Source organism: Balearica regulorum, chromosome 2 (assembly GCF_011004875.1).
Source record: "Balearica regulorum gibbericeps isolate bBalReg1 chromosome 2, bBalReg1.pri, whole genome shotgun sequence".
Taxonomy (NCBI): domain Eukaryota; kingdom Metazoa; phylum Chordata; class Aves; order Gruiformes; family Gruidae; genus Balearica; species Balearica regulorum.
In genome coordinates this window covers 100478929-100502978 of record NC_046185.1, presented here as the reverse complement: position 1 = coordinate 100502978, position 24050 = coordinate 100478929, and the positions used below count along the sequence as shown (strand labels likewise).

The 24050-nt window shown below is 42.1% G+C and overlaps 1 protein-coding gene across 5 annotated transcripts in view; it reads right to left on the bottom strand.

The window, feature by feature from the left end:
- Positions 1-523: 523 nt before the first annotated feature.
- The window catches only part of RNF144B (ring finger protein 144B), a 91076-nt gene continuing 67549 nt past the window's right edge, over positions 524-24050 (bottom strand). For all 5 annotated transcript variants that reach the window (XM_075745149.1, XM_075745146.1, XM_075745150.1 and 2 more), the window contains exons 3-8: positions 20097-20201; positions 11890-11950; positions 5668-5872; positions 4352-4496; positions 2567-2656; positions 524-2370 (exon numbers count right to left, since the gene is read on the bottom strand). In XM_075745149.1, coding sequence (XP_075601264.1) covers positions 2230-2370; positions 2567-2656; positions 4352-4496; positions 5668-5872; positions 11890-11950; positions 20097-20201 — 747 coding nt within the window. In that variant the 3' untranslated portion in view covers positions 524-2229. The remainder of the gene's footprint in view (positions 2371-2566; positions 2657-4351; positions 4497-5667; positions 5873-11889; positions 11951-20096; positions 20202-24050) is intronic.

The window sequence follows — 24050 nt, the reverse complement described above, 5'->3', positions numbered from 1 at the left end:
ACCCCATGAATTTTAACACGCAAAGGATATTGGTACATTGCAATGCTGGTTATAGTTGAAGAGACTGTACAGCTCCTATATCTTTGTCCTTGAGGGTTTGTTAAAGACTCTCAACTTCAAGTTCATAAATAAAATCGAAATGACAGTAGTGCCATAAAAACGTAGGTAGAAAAATAGTACAAAGCTAAGGGCTGGACACTTTAATCTGTCACAAGTACCCCCAAGCACTACCATTACTGCTCTTAAAGAAAACACATACAGAAAACATTATTTATTATAAATGGCAGTTGCCTGCATTGCACTCTTTATTTAGAAGGTACTGACTACCTTTCTGCTTCCCTTCGAAGCTGTGGATGGAGAATAAACATAGCCTTTCACAATGGCGAGCACTGCCTGCCCTCCAGTCTCGACTGGTAGCAAAGTCAGACAGTATTTATAACAGAAATCAATTAAAAAGTAAACCAGACAATATCATTTAAGGCCTTTGTCCCTGCTAGTCTGCTCAACAGACTACACCTTCTTAAAAATAAGAACATCTACCGCTTCTGTTACAGTAATCAGAGAGCAAAGCTAAACAAAAAAAAAAGGTCACATTTACGGCTGCCAAGAAGGCAAAGTTCCTGAGGCTCGGCCAAACGCAACAGCAAAGACGCTCTTCGCAGCACTCTCGGGGTGCCTCGCACTGTGTGCACGGAGGAGGGCAGACCGGCGGAGGGTGAGCCCCCCACGACGCTCAGGCTGAGCATCTTAGTTAAATCTTGCAACCCTTATCGAAAGGGGTTTGGAATTACAACTGATTATATAGTGCAAAGTCGTATCAGTTCCCACAGATATAAAATGCACGGATGGGAGTCCAGAACAAAAGCTGCCACCGGTCAGGGTTGTGAGGCCCACCAGCCATTAAGGAAATAAACTCCAGGGAGCAGAGTCTGATCTCAGCTACTCCTGAGTGAGCCTGGAGTAACTCCAGCTCTTCAGTGAGGTTTCATTGAACTTACACAGGTGTAACTGATACCAGGGTCTGAATCAGTTTGGCAGTGAGGCACCAATTAAAATGAAGAGTTCATTCAATGACAGCCTTTCAGGTTGTAAGTAACCAAAAATTATTGGTAACAAGAGTTTGTTAACCTCGAGCGGGACAGAAGAAATACCCACCAATGGACGGAGCTTACATTTACACAGCATTTCTCAAGTATTTACTTCAGCAGGTCCACAAGGTTTTAAAGGAGGGTTTGGCTTAGCCTGGTCTGAGTAACTTTTTAACAAGGTTCTTGCTGCCACCCCATGTAAACTGTTGAAAAAATATACTGACTGCCTAGAAAATAAATTGTGCATAGGTACTTGGTATATCCACGCCCATATGGCCACTCTATACATGCACAACCAAGATTCCAATACTGCACACAAAATAGGAGCTGTGTCATAGCCTTTCTTAAAATATTAGCTTCATGGTGAGTTTGCTACGCCCATGTTACTGACAAAAGGCATGCTGAATGGCAGGGAAATATGCACAGTCCTAACATTTCAAGGTAGATATGTCACGTTTTATCTGAAAAAATATCAGCTTTCTCAAGGTAGTCCAGTCTCTCAAAAGAGAGCCCTATCTTAGAAACAGTTTTGTTGGTTTCTACTTCTGTAATTGAGATCAATAGTATAAATCAAATTGATTTCAATGCTTTAAGAAATGCCATGGCAGCCAATTGACAGGAAACTGTCAAATACATTTTCTTAACAGTTTGTTACCTTTAATGGGAGACAAGCTAGCAGACAGAAGAACTTAATCAGGCTTTTCCCTCTCCGTCTTTTACAAAATACCCAAAACTTTCAGAGAAATCTGTCACCAATAGCCAACAGAAAGCATGACAGTAACGACTGGGTCTGCAAAGGCAGAGTAATACTGCAGGATCTAGTCACGTGCAGCTGATGGAAGATGGTAAAGTTCTAGCAGTCTCAAAAGGTGGCTCATATTTAAGGGTATGAACCACTGAACGGCATCCCATTTTCCTTTTAAAAAGCAAAAACCTACACCATATGTACTGCACAGTAATCCAGACTTTTCCCACGCTGGGACTCGTTAGTGATAGAGTAGCCTGTAAAGAATAGGCACTTATCCCAAGAATTGGCCAAAAACCGGGAGTATTATTTGGTAGGTATGGCACCAAAATACAACCATTGTGCTTTCTCACATACATATGCTGTACAGATGGAGGCTTAAACAGACAGAGAGTTTTACGTTGTTGGCGGGCTGTGTTTTTTCTTTTTGCTTCGGCAAGATTTGCAAATGCAGCAGATGATGCATGGAGATGCCATGAGCAGCAAGGGAGAGGTCACCAATGCTATGATACCTAGTCCAACGAGGATCCCCACAACCTGAAAGACATGGTTGTGAAAAATACGTATTTAGCTAATGTGGAAAACAAAATACACATGTGTATGCATAAGCACAGCAGAGGTCACAAAAAATAGATGAAAACATGAAAATAATCATCTTGGTCCTTCACTGAAGGGTAAAATCTCTTTGCTTCATGCATGCGTGAGAGCTCTGCTCAGCTGACTAGGAACGCACCTGTGTTCTGTTCCACATCACTGAAGCCCGTGAGTGTCCCAGCTTGTTTCTGCAAGGGCCTCTGTCATAATGTCGTAAGAAGATATCGTTCTGGAAAAAAAAAAAGGAGGAGCTGTAAGAGTAGGTTACAGTACTGTGGGAAGAGGTTCAAGACCGGACTGGAAATACAACCTTCCTCACACTGCTTTAAAATTACCAGCTGCCAGCAGACAAGTTCACCTGCCTTCCAAATAATTGTCTAGAGAAACTTCTTGCAGTTTCGAAAACTGTGGTGTGTTTGGGACCTGAGCTATTGTATAGTGTCTTTCCTCCTCTGCTTTTAAAAAGCATAAGCATATGCATTGCACCTATTGCACAAGTACCTAGTCTGTAATTTGGTGATGACAAAGGGGCCTGTAAAAAACAGTTATTTCTGAAAACTAGAAATCTGAGGGATCATCTTCCTGAGGTACTTCTACCTTCTGTTCTCCTGCTGTCCTTATACTTCACAGTAATCTTCTTCCTAGGCTTAACAGGAAAATTTTAAAAATTGGAAATCCCTGTTTCCTTGCTCTTTTCCCATTAATACTTATTAAATTATCCATTTTTTCTTCAGAAGGTGACTAATGCCCTGCATTACCCTCCCCTAGCCAGCTGCGCTGTAACCTGACGCTGCTTCCTCTTTCATTTTTCAGCCCTACTCTTTGGCTCTGCACATTTAGGAAAACTACATGTGAATCACACAAACTGCAGTTGTTTTTTTTCCTTCTCCTTTGAACTGACGAAAACTTGGTAAAGGCATGGCTGCAGAGTCTGTGAGAATCTGACAGTCTTCCAGTTCAGCACAGTGTTAAGCAATCGCTGTGTACTGTACGTTCTCTGAGGCAAGCCCTAAGACTCATGTTGAAAAAGCACGTGCGCACACAGAGAGATGGGACATAACCCTACGGGAAACCTGTTTAGCATGCTGAGAAAAGGAAGGATGAAGAATGAGGAAGTCTCATTGTTTGCTGGCTGTGGAGTATAAAAAGAAGAAAAGAAAAGCCATGCAGCATCTAACATTTTATTTCAAGTGTTGATAAAGTCCTTTTCACACTCCCACAGTTGTTACTGATGACTGTGCCAAACAGGGAAGCTGCCATATACACGAGCCCGTAACTTCCTGTACTCTTAATCCTGCCAGGGAACTTGAAGTCCATACAAGTTGGGACAAGTTCCTATCACTTGAGAAATAATTAGCAACCTGCCCTTCATAATCCATGTTCATAATCCAACATTTTTATCCTCAAGTCTACTAACCAATCATTCTCTTCAGCAAACATGGCACTACAGATGGACTGGTAAAGGAGACCTAGTTCATACAAGCTCTTAATGCAGCCACTCGTGAAACAACCCACTTCACCCAGTACCATACCATTTTTTGGACAGTCTGTGACCCTTGCAGTTGGAGCAGATGGAAGACACTTATTTCCCTGGCTGTCAACCAAACTATTTTTAACTACTGCACTGGAAGAGGGAATCAGAGAAAGGTAGCGCTGGAATGGACCTCCAGAAAGCAACCAGTCTGTTCCATTTCCCTCAAAGAACTAAGATGGGACCCACGGACATGGCCGTAATCTTTTATGGAAAAAAGGATGTTGATACAAATAAAAGCACTGAATGAATGAGAAGAAAGAAATGAAGTTAGAAGCTGAACTGAGCCAGTCACTAGGGTATCAACAAGTTGGTGGAAAGTTTGTATAGGGCCTGCAACTAACCCCAACACCATGACCCTTTATCTAGGTGGTTTTTTTCTGCAGCACTTACATCCAAGTTCTGTAGACAGTACCAGCAAAACGTGTGCTTGCAGTTCTTGCACATCATCTGAGCACAGCCCTCATTTCGCTCAATATAGATCCGACAAACCGGGCACTGCTTAATTGGTGCCTCTGTCTCCGTTCCAATAAGTGATCTAGAAGAGAAGGGAAATATGAAAGTGAAATGTGAATGCAATTACTGTTGATATTCAGCTTTACTGCCTAATGTGTACTGTGCTTATTTTAGAGAGCATCTAATGTTGTTGTTTTCATGCACTTAATGTGTGAAGCTTGTTACATTCACGACAATACACTGAAGTATATTCACTACTAGGTGTAAGAGCATGTAAAAGTGAAACTCAATTGCCTTGGTCTTCTCTGCTACATAAAACCAACACTCACTATACCCATTGATGTATCACCTATAGCATTAAAAACTAGCACTTTGTAAGACAGCTTGCGCCATTTATTTAATAGGACTGGATTATGCAATTTCTAACACTGTCCCTGCCTGAGCAAAATAGCTTTAAACTCCACCAAAGCCAAAGATCAAACCTGGAGTAGAAAAATGATAGGGAGAGCTCTTTGGCAACTCCTATTCGATGAAGTCTCTAGGAAGCAGAATGCTTAGATTTTAAGTCAGTCAGTCTTTCATTTTTTGCAAAAAATTACAGAAAACTTTGAACACATGTGACTGAACTTAATCTGATTCTGAAAACAAAGATGGATACCCACAGACATCTAATTTAAACACAAAAGTGTTTTCTTTCTGTAGATTAATACCTTATGTAACCTTAGCAGTAGGTTGTTTACACCTATTGAAAATAAGCATAAATCAGATTTCTCACACCAAATAGGACATTTTACACCCACTCTGTGTTAGAGTTAAGATTCAGCTATGCAGAGATCCTATAAATAGCAAGCAGGGGTGATTTCTTAATCATTGTATAAGCAAAGTTTGGATCCCAGAATATTAGTGTATTGGATTTTTTTGTATGGGCACAAGTCATAATTCTAGCAGGCAAATAAAACCTTTAGGCAGATTCAAAGCCCTGGAGGGCTTCACCTTTCAGAAGTGTCAGTGGCATCACAAGTTTGGTAAGTCCCCAAATAATATTAATAATAAGTATTAAAACATAAATCATCTAAACTAATATTTAGACTGGAATTATATTTAGGAAACACCAGGAGAGATGGAACGTCTCAGAGATGCACCTGAGATGTTAGAAGGAAGCCATTCCATGAAACTAATATGAGGCACAGAGCTAGCACACCGTGCCAAAAGGAACTGAAAAACCACATTGCCCCTGTGGGTTCCCCTCTTACCCTTGCTCAGTTGGTACTGGAGTAGTTTGGTTTTCCTGGCATAGGCGCTGTGGGTGCCATGCCTCCTTGCAAGAGGAGCAGAACGTCAGGCGGCAAGCCGGGCACTCCACTGGCACCGGCGCTCCTGACTCACTCGGTGCAATACGGCACACCGTTTGGCAGTCAGCTGCAGGGCACCATGTTCTCTGGGGGTCCAAGTGGACTTCTGAAACGTAACAGAGAGAGAAATAAAACTGTTTATACAGTCCCCTTCTCATTCCAGACCCAATTCTGCATGTGGGTGGAAAAGCTGAAGCCCTCTGCACCCATGCCCATGGGCATCCGGGTCTACTCCTTCTCTTTAGGCAGGTCCGCAGTCGCACTCTGCAAAGGCAGCTGCACTGGAAGCATCGCAAGAATGGCAATACATGACGTGGGACATATTCTTTGCCTTTTATAGGGAGGTACAAAAGACGAACGTAAGTGCTGCTTGCTGGAGAAGCGCATGTCTTGTAACATTAGGCCATTCCATGTCTTCACGTGTGCAAGCCATGCAGTATCTTTCATGCAAATAGCAGAAGGACTGTCATTAAATTAACATCAAGTCACTTTCCATGCCTTATTTCCTCCCCTCTATCTACAAACTGCGATTAATATTCACTTTATTATATGATCGTTATTTGTCAGGTATCAGATTACAACAACAGTCAAGGCAAGATTCGGGGTGGAGACATTGATTACAGATATCACCGCATGGCAGTGAATCATAAATGTTGATTCTTCCTCTTGCTCCTTTATTCAAGGAATTTGGGCTTTATGCAACAGCTGAAACATGTTCAGTTAGGGGTGCTCATTGTGGGCGCGCTTTATACTGGCTCGAGTCCATGAGGTGCAGCTAAACTCTCCCACCCTGCAGAGCAGGAGCTACCTGCCTCTCCTCCTTCCCTGGGAGCTCTCTGGTACCACCACTGAAAATAAATAGATGGAGGGGATGTCTCAGGAATAGGTGGAAATCCCTGACTGTGAGATGTCAAAAGCCATTACAATGTTCTTCTGTACCTCCAGCAGATAAAATATTGTCCCACTTGAAACAAAGGGCTGCACAAGGGCCCCAGACATATGTTCTCTGGCAAATTTTGCTGAAACAGTCGAAGGCACTTCCTCCTATGCACAACCCCCTGCTTGCCCTGCTCCTCTGCAGGAGGTCGCTGGTAGCCCACAGTGAAGGGGGCTGGTGGATGGATATCTAGCAGATGCTGCAGTCAGCATGAAAAACAGTGATATCGGTTCAGTGTCCAGATACCCAGAAACTAGAAACTGTACAACTAGAAATGTGTTCAAAGTAGTAAAACTCTCCCCCAGGCTCTCAAGCATTTAGGTACACATGCACAAACACCTGAGGAGAAGGACGCTCCATAAGCCTCGTAACCTAACGTGCACTAGAAACTCAGTTCTTTTCCAGTATGCCAAACCTCTCTGTTCACCTTGAAAACTTAAGAGTTCAAAGCCATCCCTCCCTTCCGTTTGTCCAGGACACTTACAGGAAGGAACCAAATAAGGATGATCATCCTCTCTGCGGCTGCAGGACACATAGGTACACAATGTTCTGACTACAGGTAACTTTCAAGTATGTGTCAGAGTGCTCTCACAGATGTGGAGAACTTCTACATCCATGGAATAGGCTGTCATCTATAATGTGCCAGCAAAACACCTGTACCATCTACCTCCAGCCACTTCATTAATCTAGTTCCCTTCTTTCTTCTTATTCTCTTACATGGGCTTCCTTTGCCCCCCAAAACAAACATATTGAATGAAAGCCAGAACAAAATAGTTTGCAGCTTCATTTCTGGCAAGAAGAGAGAGACATGTATGGGCAGTACAAGCTATTTTACATTTTTACGTACTTTTTAAAAGTAGTGTCCTGACTGAGAAATTTCTGTAGCTTCCCTCGGTGTCTCTTAAAAGAAACTCTGAACTGCGTAAGACCATGGCCTGGCACTGCTTACTGCATTTGAGTCTTCACGCAGTAGGTTCTATATGCTTTCTGTTGCTAAACAGCAGTTAAAACAAGATGAAGCGCAATTCCTGCACATAGCAGCTTAACATACTCAACTGGAAACCTAAATTCTCCTATCCTGTTTTTGGATGAAAGACATCATGTCTGGTTTTGACATCATTGGGAGGGAGTTGGGTTGTAAATCTTACTGATTTTTACAAATTTGTTGCAACAAGATGTAATGCATGAGATGAAACTCCTTCCTCTCCCACTTCCTCCATTTTACAAAGAACCTACAGATGGTGTTTTGCAATCCATGCTGTCTCATACTGTTTACTTTACCGTGGAGTACAAGTGAAACCAGAAAAAACTAAAAAGGAGCAGCCAAAAAAAAAAGGAAAAAGGCTATTATATTACTCTGACAAGCTGCTCCACCTTTTGGTTAGGGCCATTTCTGTCCTGAGTTTTTCCCCTGCTCCCCCACAGCCAGTTCAGCCACATGTGCTCCACTCTCAGGCAGAAAGGCTTCCCAAACTGTGCTGGTAATGGGCAGGGATCTGGCCAGTTTTCACAAAACACGCAAGCAAGCAGGTGAGATGTGGGAGACAGATGGGGAAAATGCAGCATCATGAAGAAAGGAGAAATTCTGGCTTGGGAGAGGTACCCACTAAAAAGATGCTCTCATGCCTTTCACAGAATATTAGGAATATCTCCTTTTACAATGGTTTACTTTTCGGTCAGGCATAAAATGGAGGTTCTCATCATCTACCACTAGGTCTATTGGGCAATTGCCACAAAAATAGAAATATAATGCATGTGTCCTAACCACATCCTATTCCTCTGTTTCATTACTTCAGATGACCACATCAACCCCATCCTAAACAGACATACAGCAATTCCTGTTTCTTCTATTAAAATATGCTGCACGGAAGCTCTGTGGCTAGGTCCTGAATGGAGGCAGAGAAGTTACAGATATGTAAGAAAGCTTGGGTTTAAGCCTGAAAAGATTTGCATTCTAAAAACACAAAAAACACAAGAAGATAGACTATTTTCAGTTCATTCCTTATTAAACCAAGCCAGTATATATAGATATACAATCGTATGCCAATTATTTCTCACAAATTTTTCACTCAATATTATCTGTTCAAGTTTTTTAAAAACAGGAATATGGAGAGGAAATGTGTTTTCTTAAAACAGCTAGCACAGATGGGGGATGGGGAAAATAGCTTTTGGATGTATAAGTCCTTCTTCAGGTCTTCAAAATTTTCCTCAAAATTAATCTTGCAATGGAAAATGCTGGAAGGGTGAGAAGCATTGGCTTTACCAATCGCTTGAAGAGTGGTGAGCAAAGACTACAGAGCAAGAGAAAAAAGAATTACCCAAGAAGTTGGCTATTTATTTCTAGCATCTGTAGTAAAGCAAAGGGGACACTGAAGCAGAGCCTATATCTCAACAGAACAAAGCTGAGAGAAGAAGGGTCTAAGTATAGGAAGCTGAAGGGTTTGAATATAGGGGCTTTGTTGATCAGAGTAAAAGTCATGAAGGACACTCTAGCACCTGCCTACGTTAAGAATCAGAATGTGGCCTATTGTATTTGCAAGCACAGAAAAGAAGATGGTACACTTCAGACAGCAAGTCTGGAAAACTCATTGCCCTCTATTTATTCGCCATTACCATGCTGACTCCTCCTCCCCAGCAACAAAAAACCCTAGCGAGCCCAAGCTAGCTCTTCCCTAGCACCTGGTCTGAAGAAAAACCTGAAAACTAAGAAGAAAAGGGAGCTCCAAATATTTCACATATCAAGGTTTTTTTTTCATTTTTAAATGAACCCTGAAAGGCTGACTGGAGCAATGCTACTATTATGCTGTATTTCTGTTCTTGGCAGTGTTCTCTGTCATTAAGTAAATCAAATGAATTCATGGTCCTCAGAAGGTGTACTTGGCTCAGCTTCTGGCTGACATCAGCTCTGCCCGCCCTGCCGCATCCTGACTGGAGCTCACATGTTTTTAGGGAAAGGCCCGCGGTTCAACACAAAGATGGATGAACTGCTTTTGCTACTAGGTCAAGGAGCCGCAGCTGAGTTTGGCTTAGGGCTGGCGTGAGAGTGGACGGTAAGGCATGGAGTGGTTGTGGTTGGTGAGAGCCCGTGGGAGAGCGCAGAGTTAGGCGGTAGCAGCCGGGGCTTTGTGTAGCGCTAGGTTTGAAAAGGACTAGGTTGCACTATGGCCGACACAGACACATGGCACACATCAGATCTCAGCTGCCCGGAGACCCTGGACAGATTTGGGATCAGAATTCAGCCCCAGCAGGTGCCATCAGGAAGGCTGATTGCTAGTTTCAGAAAAAGACCATCAGGCCAGCGTTGGCATTGGTGGCAGCAGGCAGGCATTGCTGGGCCTGGGTCAGCTCTGAGGCCAGCAGAAGCTAGTAAGCCTGGTCCAGCTGGTGAGCCCAAGAAGGTCAGCCTTGGGGACACTGCTAAAACCAGGATAGGCAAAAGGTCTTGGCCGGGGTTGGGATTAGTGCTGGTGTCCAGGTCAGAGCTTGAGTTAGCAGGAAACGTTGTTCCCAGGCATCAGGAAGCTGGATTTATTGCTGGGGCTAATAGGCAAGGCAAAAAGGCTTAGGGTTTAAGCCTGCCATTTGGATGCCAGTTTTACTTATCATCATTACAGATCTTAGAAACATCATGAAGAGAGGTAGTGGAGGTGGAGGAGGATTTGTAGACTTAGGCAGGAAAGAGAAGGGAAGAAGAATTTAAAAATTAGACAAGTTTCAGGCTTCTGTGTGTGGGAGGCAATAAAAAAAAGAGATGTAACGGAGTTGGACAAAAGATCATGAGTTCAGCTTTGGCTAGTTATGGAGGAGATACCAGGAAATCATTAGTTTCACAGTCTTTAGTTAAAAAAAGGTTTTACATAAAACAGACTAATGTATTGCAAGAATGTCTCTCTTTCTTAACCCTTTAATATGGTGATTTAACAAGCTCTGATTTCTACTGTCTAGGAATGTAGACAAGCCACTGCCTGGTTTATGAACCGGAGGGGACTTCCTAAGGAATTAAGGGTAAATAAGAAGAAGGTCAAATAGGAGAGAGAAATAAAAAATGAAAGCAGGGTTTAGGATTTTTTTTTTTCTTTTTTTTTGGCCTGAGTGCCTGCAAATCATAGCTACAATCCGCATCTGCTCATGAACTCTGGGGCATACCTGGTTATACTCCTTTTGCAGTGTTTGAACACAGTCATTTGCCGTGACTCAAGCCAGATGAGATTTGTAAAAACCCATATATTCTTCTATCTGACCATCTTTTCAAATGCATTACTGTGCCTAACTTTTATGAACCTCTGCATTTTCACACACATTCCTGATTCTTCTGCATCTAAGCATGCATGCAAAGCAAGAACACAAATACAGTCTTTCAAGGAAAGTTTGAAAACAGGCAGAGTCAGGGCAGATCAGTCCCACATACACTACCCTGAAAGCTGCTACAGAGTGAGTTCATAGTACAACTTCCAGCTGAGACTTTCAAGTTGGGGTCACTCTTTAAAACCAGCATGGGACCCCATCTCTCTGACTAGCAAGTTTCTTCTTCAGTCTTGGCAAGGAACCATCTCCTGTAGCAGAAGGCTGACCGCTGGCATAGGAAAGCTTGGCCCCAGTAAGATCTTCAGTTTCAAACTTCTTTACTAATAGGCCTTACTCTGTACTGAGGGGTCCAATTTATCCCTCAGGAAAAAATAAAATATACTAGATGAACACATATGAGGCTTTTACATATGGAAAGCTCTCTTGCAGGGATGTTTGCAAAAATCCTCATCAGACTTCAGGGTCTGTCTCCCCCAGAAGTTTTGAAGATCCCTATGAAAGGACTGTGTGCACCCTGCACCAGCCTCCAGCACTTTGTCTAATTCTACCAGTACAACCACCAGCTCAAGGACCCAGGATGAGCACGCTGCGGGAAGGATGACAGAACCTCAGGCACACAATCTGAATGTTGCCTACAAGCTTGTGTAACAGTGTGGTATTTCAGTAAGATGCCACTCTGTTGATTCTGCTCCACTGAAATAATTTCAAATTTGTCTGTGGAGCACAGTCAGACCTAGTGATTGCTCTTAAACTATTTCAAAACAAAGACATCTTCATCTCTTCCTTAACTGACCCAACAGGCTTTGTCTTTGCAGTATGTAATACTGCTGCCTCCACTGACACTTTAAAAATTAAGGTAATAGAAACCAAAAGGTTCGCACCTCTTTCAAACTTCAGCCTCTTGTATAACTGAAACTGCTCAACAGGCACCAAGCAGGCAATCTGAAATGAGAAACACACACACGGAAAAAGCATTAGAAACATCGAGACTTGAAAAAAATTAATAAACACCCTGTTCTACATGCCTGTTCTCCTGAGCTGGCTTTCAAATCCACCATCTTTTCCAGCTTGCTTTTCACCACCACATTCCTCTGTACCTTGACTTCCTTCTTCAAAATGTAAAGTAGTTCTTGACCTCTCCTATTTCAGCCACACAGCCCAGCAGTTCAGCCCACATCTTTCTTAGGAAAGCCTTCTTTGTGGATTTTGTATTTACTTCAGGCTTCTCAGTTTTATTTCATGTTGTTTTAATGTAACGAAGGGTGACAGCTTGCCAGCCTTGGAGACTGCAGCCTGTTGTTCATGCACAAGAATACAGCCCAAATGAACGGTTCCTCATTCATGTCTCCCAGTCTTAATGGCAGGGGTCAGCTAGCTCTCAGGAACATAAAAGCTAGTCTGGTTCCCATTTTTTATTCACTTCAGGGTTTTGGGCTAAGACAGTCAATGCCACTGCTGTTGGAATTTGCCTTAGACACGCACCAGCCGCACTGGGAACCCGACTGAAGTTAACAAATTCAGTTGGCATAGAAAAACAGGCTTTAGTGATACATTTTACATATTACCATAATTAAACTAGCAGCCTAAAAGGCTAAATGCTCTAATCTCCAATTACCAGTCTAAGTAAGAAAACCAAAAGTACCCTATTTAAAACTAATAAGCAAACCTGCATACAGAGTAAGGAGGGGTTCAAAAGAAACTTCACGGACACTTCTTTGTTGGACTCAAAATCCGAGTTCATTCTCTTTATTTGATCCATTCGTAATATTGTACCAGCACTGAAAATGTCTTTCTCTTTTATTGAAAATAAATATTGAAATGTCTTTCTCTTTTATTGAAAACAAATACAAGACCTGATCATTTGAAGCACTGTGAGACAGTGTAGAACTAACAGCTTCAAAGTGAAAGGCTTTCAACCCTCACATTCAGTACCCCACCACGGTCCTTCAGATTACAGTAAAAGGCAAAATTTTCCCCTCAGTGGACACTGGCCCTTGCTATCCTTCTGGGTTGTGTGATGTGGCACTCGTGTGAGAAGAAATACAAAGAAAAAAAAAATCAATATATATTCAATATCATGCTGTGAACACATTTGCTTTCATAGATGGAAAAAGGAAAAGAATATATCCATTTGTATATTATAAAATATGAAATTGCTTTATTAAGATCTCAAATCAACTGGAATTAAAATTGCATTTTGAAGCAGATGTTTGGATCATTTATTTGACCTAAACCAATGTCATACAAAAAGATAGTTCAACCGATGTCAAGATTTAAGTGTTTGAAGATGCTTAAAAGACTTATAGTTGATGAAATCAAAGGATTTAATATCAAAATGGGAAACACCAACAAATCTTTACAAAACATATTCTTAGTCTAGTAAGTCAGTCCTGGGGTCAAAGTACTGTCCTCATGCAGTTTCTGAATTCAGGGTGTAAACTATTTTTAGTATGAAAGTATTGAAAGTATGAAGCTAATGAATATTATGACTGTAAGGCACCGAGATCTTCCTGGGAAACTCTTCACCTGTTCATCAGAAGTCAGCTGAAACACTCTTAGAAAACAAATAATAACTTAATCAAACAAGGAAAAAAGAGTGGCATTCAGCAACTTCAGCAAATAATGAAGCCAACCAACAAAGTTATGTAAAACCCCCAAGACGCATCATTTCTGTATTGCCCACTCCTCCCCGGGGCAGCTTCAAATCTTACATTGTTTGGAATCTTAAATTTGTTTGGAAAACAAAAAAAGTCATCTGCTTTTCTCTAGCTGGGTGAGCACTGGCAGCTACTTTAAATTTTCCTTCATCAGAACTAAATTAAAATGGTGAGTCTCAATGCTGTAACAGCCACTTGAGTGAATTGCTTGTCTGGGGTCTTTTTGTGCTTGCTCTTGCTTTTAACAAACAGTTTTTCAAGAGCAGTTCTACTGAGCCCAGAATTTCCCATGTATTAAAAATTGGCCTCTGATTACAGTGGGAGCAGCGTTAGGAGTTCTGTTGCAGATTTCAATATGAAACAGAGTCAGTGCTGAAAGCTTCCCTTTCTTCTATTGAAAACTTGATCTTACCATGCCAGCCTTCCCCAGCGGTTTCACCCAGCCCCACTCTTCTTCCTACCTAACCTCTTCACAGCTCAGCTCCCCCCTCCCTGCACCCAGCTCCCGACACCGACAGATGCAGCCCATCACCTCTGTCACTGACTCCCCCAGGCTTTGAAAGACTAGCTCCTGACAGCACTCGCATGGAGGTAGACCTGAGAGGTGCTGAGCCAAAGCCCCTCGCAGATTTATTATCTTTAGGCATGAGGAAAGGAACACACCATCTCCAGCTGCCTCAATTCAGTGCCACATCAAAGCTGTATGTGCAAACTCAATTGAAAAAACCCCAAAATTTGAGTCTAGATGTTCATCTTCACACAACTTCTCCAGCCCCACCCGGGTGTCCGTGCCAAACACCTTCTCTCCTGCACAACCTCACACACCCCGGGCTGGAGAGAGGATGGAGATCTGGGGAGGAAGCAAACCAGCAACATGGTAGATGGCAAAGGGCCAAAACAGAAAGTCCGCGAGCATATCAGAAAGCAGACTTTTCTTATTCTAGCCTATGTTCAATGCAGCAAGAAATGCTGCAGGACAAGTTTTTGGATGCCTTTTTTTTTTTTTTTTTTATACTGGGTTAAGGTTACAATAAAAACCTATGAAGAAAACGAGAGGCAAAGACTCTCCTCAGCTCAATGAAAAGATGTTGATTTGAGACTTAGACTGTCGGGAGTTGAAATAAGTTTTCTGGTTTTCTATACACTCTAAGCAATGTCTGCAGTTGAAGTACTCTTGTCCAGAGCACAAGAACACCTAAGAGCTTTCACTAAGAAGAGCAGGTTTCACCTGAAGTAAAAATATCCATGGAAAAAAGCAAAATTTTGAAGGCTCACTGCCACAAAAGGCTGCAGCTGGACCCTTGCCAAGTGTCCAAAAAGATTTCCCAACGTGGCACAATAACCACGGGCGCTATTACTGCACCAGACAAAAGAGCAAAGGAAGGAAAATGAAGGGGTATGAAATAATTGGGTTCAGTTTACACGGGCAGATTGTTCCTTGTAACCCGGGCAGTGCAGTAACCAGGAGCCAAGGAGGAACAACTCCCCTGTTTTTAAACACTGGCTACCACAGCGGAAAGTGAAAATCACTACTCCACCTATTCTCAGGCTTTCAAGGGAGATGCAAGGAGGCAATCAAGAAAACTGAATAGATCTTACTTCCTTTCACACCCGTATGAATCAAACCTCGATAATGCTGAGGGAGGAAAGTTCACCGGGACAAGTGCTTCTCCTTTTCTTGCTTGAGCAGATACGCAGCAAGGGCAGATCCTGCACTGGCAGCAGCAACGGCCACTTGCAAAGGGTTGCATTGCCCACCTCTGAGAAAGCTCCACTCACAGAGGCACTGTCTGGTTTTCCAAGGAGTGCAAAATAGTTTTAACTTGGGCTGTGGTTTGCTTTTGAAAAGGGTATGGGAGTTCGATCTCTTTATTGTTAGAAAGTACACCCACTCCTTTCTTCATCAGCTACCATGCTCACTAGTGTCATCATGAAACATTAATGTATTCCTTTTCTCCATTAAGGAGCTCTTCTCTTATTTAGTGACAAATAAAAACAAAATTAAGACTCTCTCATTTGCTCCTTTGGATTTATTTAAAAACAAGTAGATAAGAAGAACAAAAATTTTAACTTTGACCCTGAAAAAGACATGTTGGCCTACAACATTTTCTCACCTTCTTCCTCATTTTACCATTTCAATTGCCCCTAGCAAAACGTAAACCAATTTTCAAATTAAAACTGGTATTTTAAACTGACTCCCAATGGGATTTTTGTTCAGCTATGTATGGAGTATAATGCAATTAAGAATTCTAAGATCTGGGTCACTGTCCCATTTCAGCATCGCTTTACAAGGTGCTGACAACCCTCTGTCAGGTTAGCACGGATGCAGGTCATGGATTTACACAGACGGAGGGACTAATAAGCAGAATCTGCACTGCATGCAAAGGGGTAGTTCTCCTTTTCAAACTCAAGAGGCAAAAGGAGAGCCCAAATCAGTATCTCTTTTACTGCCTGCTGCACGGCTTTAATCAGATTATGTATACATGGATCATTGGCATCAATGTTACAAGCTTCAAAACAATACAAGAATCAGAAATAGCAAAGCACAATCCCCTAGATGTTTTCTGAGTGAGTACTGCATTAGAAATCCCTGTATGCAGTTGAGACTTACCCTGATTCATAGCTTACACTGGTGATTGGATTCGCACCAAGTAAAACCATTTCAAACCATGATAAATTACCCCTCATTTAGATTAGGATATTAACTGGTCCAATTAAATCAATGGAGCAAATTCTCAAGAGAGAGAGGAATATTCTAGACAGAAGAAGTCTGCATGGTTAAAGAGAATGCCATTAACATAAGATGTTCCTTCTACCTTCTGCTTCCAGGAAGGAATCCAAATCATCTTTGTTTATTGTACTATTAGAGCTTGAAAGGACAAACATCTTGTTTAACAAGATTACTTTTAAACTTTCCTCTTTTTTTTTTTTTTGTGTATCCAGCTATTGGAAACAGAATCTGTAGCCAAAACCATTGCCTTCCTACCACAAACACCCAGTTATTTCTACTTAAAACCAGCTATACTGCAAGCAGTTGCTATCTTGATGTAACAGGTCAAGATATGACCTAGGATTGCACTTGATTGCAAGCACTCCAGTGGAACAATTCCTTCTGTTTGAATGCACTATTTGTCAAAACAAAAGAACTGCTGGGGAACGTACCGTTTCCAACTAGATTTTGTTAAAGTAAAAATAAAAACCAACCAAATACAGGGGCTTCAGAAAACACATTTTCAAAGTACTGAAAAGCATGATTTTCTAGTTCAAATTTTTTTTTTTAAATAAAAACTTGGAACATTTTCTTCCAAGGTCCAGTGAGACACAATGTTCTACCAAAGTAAAGCCTTAATTCCCAACATCTCCTGTACTCAATGAATAAGCAGTTTACTCCCCAAACACTGATGAACTATTCAACTGTTTGAGAGAGACACATTCCTACTACTCACACTTGCTCATTTCTTCATGGGACATACAAGAAGAAATTCTATTCCCTGTTTAAAATGTTAACCAGTTTTTGCCCCTCTCCACCCCCCAGAATCAACACAAGAAGCACATGTCTCAAAGCAAGGCAAAAGCTGTGAAAAGGCTCTCTTAATTTAGTACCGAACAAGATAAACTCTGAAAAATTTTACCAAGAAGATAAAACAGGCTTAATTCACAGTGAAGACAAACAGGCCACTGGAAAGCACTGAAGAAATGTTACACGCCTTGAATAAGGACCTTGAGGGAGGGAGGTAGAGGAACTTTCATAGCTATAAGGTGTTATAAGTTGCTTATAAGCTTAGTTATTAATTGTTCAGTTTCCATATTGAAGTCAATGGAAAAGCTTTTCTTCACTTCAAATTATGCCTGAATTCACCTTATCTCCTTTGTGCAGGCTAGGGCAAAAGGCATTTAAAAAGCAAAGTAAACAACTGCGTTGGCTAACATAATTAGACACAATGTAGCCCAAAGTATAGCAACCAATTTAACACCATGTCCATAACAAAGACAATCTGAACTGCTATTTATCCTCCAAACCGTAACAGTCCCTGGTAAACATCAGTCACAGTAGAGTCTACAACGGGCATGACACGAAAAATGCACTTTTTCAAAACCCTGATGCTAACACAGCGGAGAAAAAAAGACCAATTTCCCTCCACTGTCCCCCCAGTACAGGCAACACGTCATTCCTCATGGCACTGTCCTGGTGAGGAACCTTTTCCTGCCAGAAGCCAGAGGCCAAACATTCAGACTCTCCAGAGGTGAGAAGGCTCATACTTTTACATCAAGAGTTTCAGAGTGTGTAATGAATAAACTGTAATTCTAAATAGTACTTCCATGCCAAACAAATGGCCATATTTAAGCATGTTCTCAACCATCTGAATAAGGTTCTGGTTTTTAAACAATAGCTTTTAAAGGACATAATTTCACATGGAACAGTCTTTATAGAGAAGAGAAAAGAATACAGAGTGCTCATCCATATTCTGTGGTTTACATACTGATCTCAGATTATTAACAATCTATTCTTTCTATTGTTCCTGGGCTTTTTTGGGGTTTTCTTCCTTAAAGAAATAGGTATTTGGAAAATAACATAAGCAGTTCATTTTAACCAGGTTGGGGGCCTGTTTGCTTTTCAAGCGAGTCTGTGTTTCAAGCGCATCACCAAAAGGGAGCGTCAGAACATTCATTCATCCACGGGACACTAATGTACGTTTGGGCTGTTTAGTCATTCTGCCTTCAGCCCAAAAAGAACCCAAGGATTAAGTTAATGGTCCATTAATACACGCCCTGGAGCATCCTCCTGCTTTATTGAAGGGAAATATATCTCTATAATTCCTATAGCATCATAACCCTAGCTTAACAGAGCAGAAATCTTCCTACCATTTCTTAATTTTCTTTAAAAAATGCATTTTCCATAAAGGCTAGTTGCCTCCAATCTGGTGCGATGGGTGGGAGGGACATTGCTCTCTGTATCTATGCAGAAGAAAGGAAGAAGGAAAACAGCTGGGTGCTTTCCACAATAGCTGGATTCAGCCAAAGAAAAGCTCCACCATATGCCTGCGTGCCATTAACAAACATAGCTGTGACTCCCAGGCCTTGATTCGGCTAAGCACAGCATTTCAAATGCATGCTGGAGAGGAAATCCTGATTTTTTCTGGAGAAAAAGGCATTTTTGCTATTGGAAAGTGCATTGCCACTGACTGCATTTGAATAGGATTATATACTTCTACCACAGTTATGTCATCTGTATACAAAGGGCTCAAGGGAACCCAGAAGCTAATAAGCTGCTTTTCTTCAGCTCAGAGATGGAGATCTGATTCTCCTTGATTTTGTCACTGCAAACAAACGCAGAGAGAATGCACAAAACCAGCCAAAATCCCTTAGCCACCTTTTTTTCCTGGCTTGGTTTTTTTTCCTGCTTGTGTTCTCAGGCCCAGCAGGAGCCTACCTGGCTTCACAAAGCAAGCAAGCAAGCAAGCAAGCAAGGGCAACATCAGATTTGCCCACAGTTTTCCATGCCCTTCTAGATGCACAGAACAGCTGGCACGTATGAGGGTTCCAGCCACGCTGCCAACATCCCCTCCCCGTGTCATGGGTTTGTCGCTAAGCCCAATGCAGAAACTTCACACCAGCCTTAAGGCAGGCAGGAGGCTGCTCAAGCATTGCTGGGAGGCCATCAGGCGGCCTGGTAGGGGCCATCTACAGCCCCCTTGAACCCTGTTGTCCCAAGCGGTGCAAAGAGGTCTGAGGAGCACATTTTCCCTCCAGTTTCTCCACCTCCAACATTCACCTCCTTCCAGATACTCTGGGAGATTGTGCACACGCCAGACGTACAAACAGCTCTGCCTAAGCCTCATTCAGCTTCTGAGCTCTCAACCTCTCCCATGTCTGCCTTGGTAATGAAGAGACTTCTCCATATCTCTTAAGACCTACTTCCACCAGTGCTGTGCAGATACCTTTCTTTCTATATAACTATACAGAGTCTTGCATGTTTATAGTGGGCTGCGAATTGGTTGTTGCAGCCCAACATAAGCATGCACGAAGAAATTCTGGCCTTGCGTACCATCAGTTTGAGTTCTTGCTCTTGAGTTAAGAGAGGCGCAAAAAATTCAGTGTTTACAGTCAAATCAAATCTGATTTAACTGACAGTACTAATGGAGGCTCAGCAATGCTGGGATGCAAGTATTCTGGTTAAGTCACCTGCATGGGTAATTCAGAGGTTGTCTGGATGCCAAGTAAGCCCTTCTTCAAGGCACAGAGGGAGGGAAAAAGGAGCAAAACTCTTGAAAAACATCTGTTTGTTTCTAGTTCTTCTTGTCAGTCAGGCTTCTTGCCAAAAGCTCATTAAAGATAATCAAAGGGAGGAAAAAGTGTATCATATTTATTATGTAGATAAAGAAGTTTGGGGGGTTACGTTAAAAAAAAGAGAAGGAAAAAAATGTTGATACCTCTGCTTCTTGTAGGATCCCATGGTTTAAGCATACCGTGTCTGGACACGTGATAGGAGAACCACAACCTTCTTGAATTGCCAGCTGCATGTACTGTTTTAGGCACTAGAAACAAGTAAGAAAAGAAAAAAAAAAAAGTTATAGCCCACATGTTGTTAACACACAGATGCTGGAGATGCTGCACAGCTACTACCTCCACTGCCTTAATTGGCTGTCCTGAAGCTCCTGCACACAGAAAACATCAATTATTATAAGCGTGAATGCTACAAGTCATTACATTGGAAAGAATGCAACAAAGAACAATTAATTATGCATGACTTCATCTGCTGAGCATTGCGTTTACCCAAGTCAGCAAGTCAGACCTTTCAGTGCTAACAACCCCTACACTCTACTAAACTGGGATTGGAGGATTGGGGGCGGGGGGGGGGTATCTTTCATCCTAATTAAACACGCTTCGCTCTTTTGTCTTTCCTCCTATGTTCTTAATTCAGACTCTTAGCCAGCAATCTCCATTATAGGAGACCTCCTTTACAAGAAAGAGACTACTGTTCTCAGCTGCGTAAAAAGGGAAGGGGGTGTATAACCTGGTTAGGAGGTTATAAACTGCCCTAGAAGATGTGCAGCTATCAGTTCTTTCCCTCCTTCCCCAACCCCCCCACAGACATCAGGTAATTTCCATGGTTTACCATGATTAATCATCTGCCTTTAGCAGGAGTTCAAAGTCTGTTTCCAGTATGGAGTCCTTCTTATGAATATTTCCAAATTGTTTCATTACACAAAAATGGCAGGCCTTCCCCCTCCAAGAAAAAAAAGCCCTCTGTTCTCCCCACATTTTATTTGGCACGCCAGTTTCAAATACATTCAGCTTGTCTTTGTAACACAGATTATAAAGTCTTTAATAAAATCATGGTATAAAACTGGTGTAATGGACCAAAGAACAGTGCTCAAATCTCCAAACTGCACAGGTAAGTGAGCGAGCTCACCTCTAAATCAACCAAGTCTCCTCAAAATAATGACAGCATACAGTAAATTGCAAATCACTGTTAACAAACTAGCAAAACAGATCTCTGGCAAACTTTGGTATCAGCTTGCATAGTTTATTGTAAATGAAAACCAACATATTTTACAAGCAGCAAGACTAATGCAGCTTTGTTCCCTACAGATTTGGTTTCTATGCCCACATGATAAACCTCTCCTCCTCCTCCTCAGTACTGCTGGCTTCTTCCCTTATTGTCCCATCAGTTTTCAAGAAATATGTCAAAGCATAAGGTCTTTGAGACATCTGCCTCTCTGCCAACTTCCAGAACAGGTAGTGAGTTCAAAAGCTACTAGGTGGGTTATGAGGAAATCACAGCCTTTCAGAGCATCAGCTCTAGTAAAGCCCCAGGACTCTTCACAAACTGTTTTCCCAGTATTTATAGGCATTTAACATTCAAGCCTGCATTAGTTTGGACAGTTCTGAGAAGGCCTTGCATATTGTGCTCTGATTAAAGAAACTTCCTCATTTGTATTTTTATTGGAAAGCTGCGGCCTTCTTAAATGTCAGGATAATAAGGACTTTTACAAATGGAAATGAGGTTTCTTTATTATTCTGTCTCTCTACTGAAACATCCACGTCCACATGTTTGGGTTAATTCTGATGAACTATACGGAGATATTAGTTCAAGAAAGTAGAATCAGCTTAACTTACTGGCATTTTAAACGAGCTTACTTTTGATTTGTAAATATTTGAAGTATATTCATTTAGAAGAATGTAGGGGTATAACCTAAATGGTAAGCTTTAAATATCTAGCTCATTAAGCACTAATAGATTCAGATCCAGCACGCACCTCTAGAAGAAAGCAGGAGAGCAGGCTGTAAAGAATTGCTGGTGCAAGTAGTATGTGGGAAGTGAGGGAGATACTCACCGGTGAAGAGCAAAAAAAGAAATCATGTCAGTACCTGAAGGCAGTATTAGCTCCCTAGGGAATATCAGCCCAGATTTAACCAGGAGCTATTCTTTTATTACTCAAGCAGTCTCAGTGCCCTGTCCCATCTCCTCGCCCACCTCTCCAAAGCCATCTAGGCACAGTGCTTATAAAAAGTCAGTGTAACCACTGGATCGAATCATCCCACTAGCACATGCAGCTCCTCCACCGAGCAGTAAGCAGAAGCACGTACATAACCACGGGGTTGCCTGAGAGCAGGTACCCCAGAGACATCGGAGCTGCCAGGGCCCTGCCAACATCTGCTGCCACCACAGTCTGGGCAGTGGCAGCAGGTAACACATGGAAAGCAAAGAAAAAGTGTCCCTAGAGCCCCGGGTGGCACCCAGTGCCATTGTGGATGTGGATGGAGACTGTGGGTGACCTGCTCCTGCAGCCCCATGTTCATTAAGCACCTGGCATTGCCCACCTGCTTCAGACCATATCACAGGAGAAACAGGGTATCAAGTGCTCATTCCTTGCACAAATTTCATTCCTGGTTTGTGTCTGTACCCAGCCTCCACCATGAACAATGCAAACAGAAAATTCTGTCCTCTGAGTCCCTTCCCCAAAGCCTACGTGCGCTGCAGGATGTTGGGTGCACATCTGAGATATGCGGGTGATGCTCCAGCAGAGCCTCCTTAGATCTCGCTCCCTCTCCTCAATGGGAGACCTGATTACTTTCTGGATCAAGTCTCAGGGCAGCATTTGGGGAAGGGAGGAATGTTTCCCTCCCACCAAAGCATTTAGTTTGCCTTAATTCCTCAGCAAGCATGGGAGGGCAACCTTTTACTTTCGCTAAGATCCTGGCTTCTGTCTCCTCTGTGGTGGTGCCTGATATTTGGTAATTTGTTTTGACAGCATGGTACAGTGGATTCGTATTCTGGGGGCAGCTCAGGTCAGCCAGTTACAGAGGGAGGACAAAGCCTGAGAAGTTACTGCAGGCCTAGCAGCAGCCCAGGGGCTTGTTCTTAATTTAGACTTCCAGGACAGAAGCTCAGAGCACTGACAATTACCCTTCCGTGCAAGGATGGGCATGAAGCTCTTAAGGAGCTTCGATCCACAGTATGGATTTTGCAATCAGTTTCAATATGTAGTATCTAAATCATTAGAGGTACCAAGCCAGGAGAACAGAGGTTTCGGAGGATTGCTAATGCATCTAGATTGTCCTTCTCTTCTAGCTCACTGCTTGGTTGTAACGTGATGATAGGTGAGCAGCCAGAGACTTCTATGATACATTCAGAGGGTGATTTGGAGAGATTTTATAATAGGTCTGTGCAGTGCTGTGGATCTTAAAATGTTTCATAGAAAACCTCCCTGTTACATAGTTTTAATAAGTATTAAATCTTTTGCCTTGATTTGCTGCCCTTGGAGAAGGTGCTGTGGGTGCAATTCAAAAGGCTGATGGAAGGACTTAGAGGTGCTGGGAGACTCAAAGGAAGCATTTAACATTTACCACTGAAGGATTAAGCTTTTTACCTAAGTCTGTACAAGAATGAAGATGTGAACTTCTTGTTCCCTCTCACAAGTTAGCAGCAAGGAAGAAACAGTGGAAAATCACTGAAATTTTAAAATATGCCTTCACTTCAACAGTAAGGCTGTTTTTAGAGGGTTTTTACTATTATTTACAGCTCAGCTACTAATTTAGCTACTTACTTGAAAAGTGGCAAATAAAAGTATCTGAAAAGATGTACAAGCTGCAAATGTGATGAAAAGAGGATTCAATGTCTATATAATGAATCATGACTGACCTTCTCAGCAGTATGTCCTCCCACACTACAGAGAATGCATTACAGACTTAAAATGGTAAGACTTTAGTGCATATTGTCTACAAAAATCAGCAGTATCTCAGTTAGGAAAACTGCATGCACTACATATGCTACTTAATTGTTCTACAAAGTGAAGGTAAGATCAAGATACTCAGCCTTCTGTTGGTATTAGAGTTCCTTGAACGGATCTTAACCTTGACATCCAAGAAATCACCAGGTCT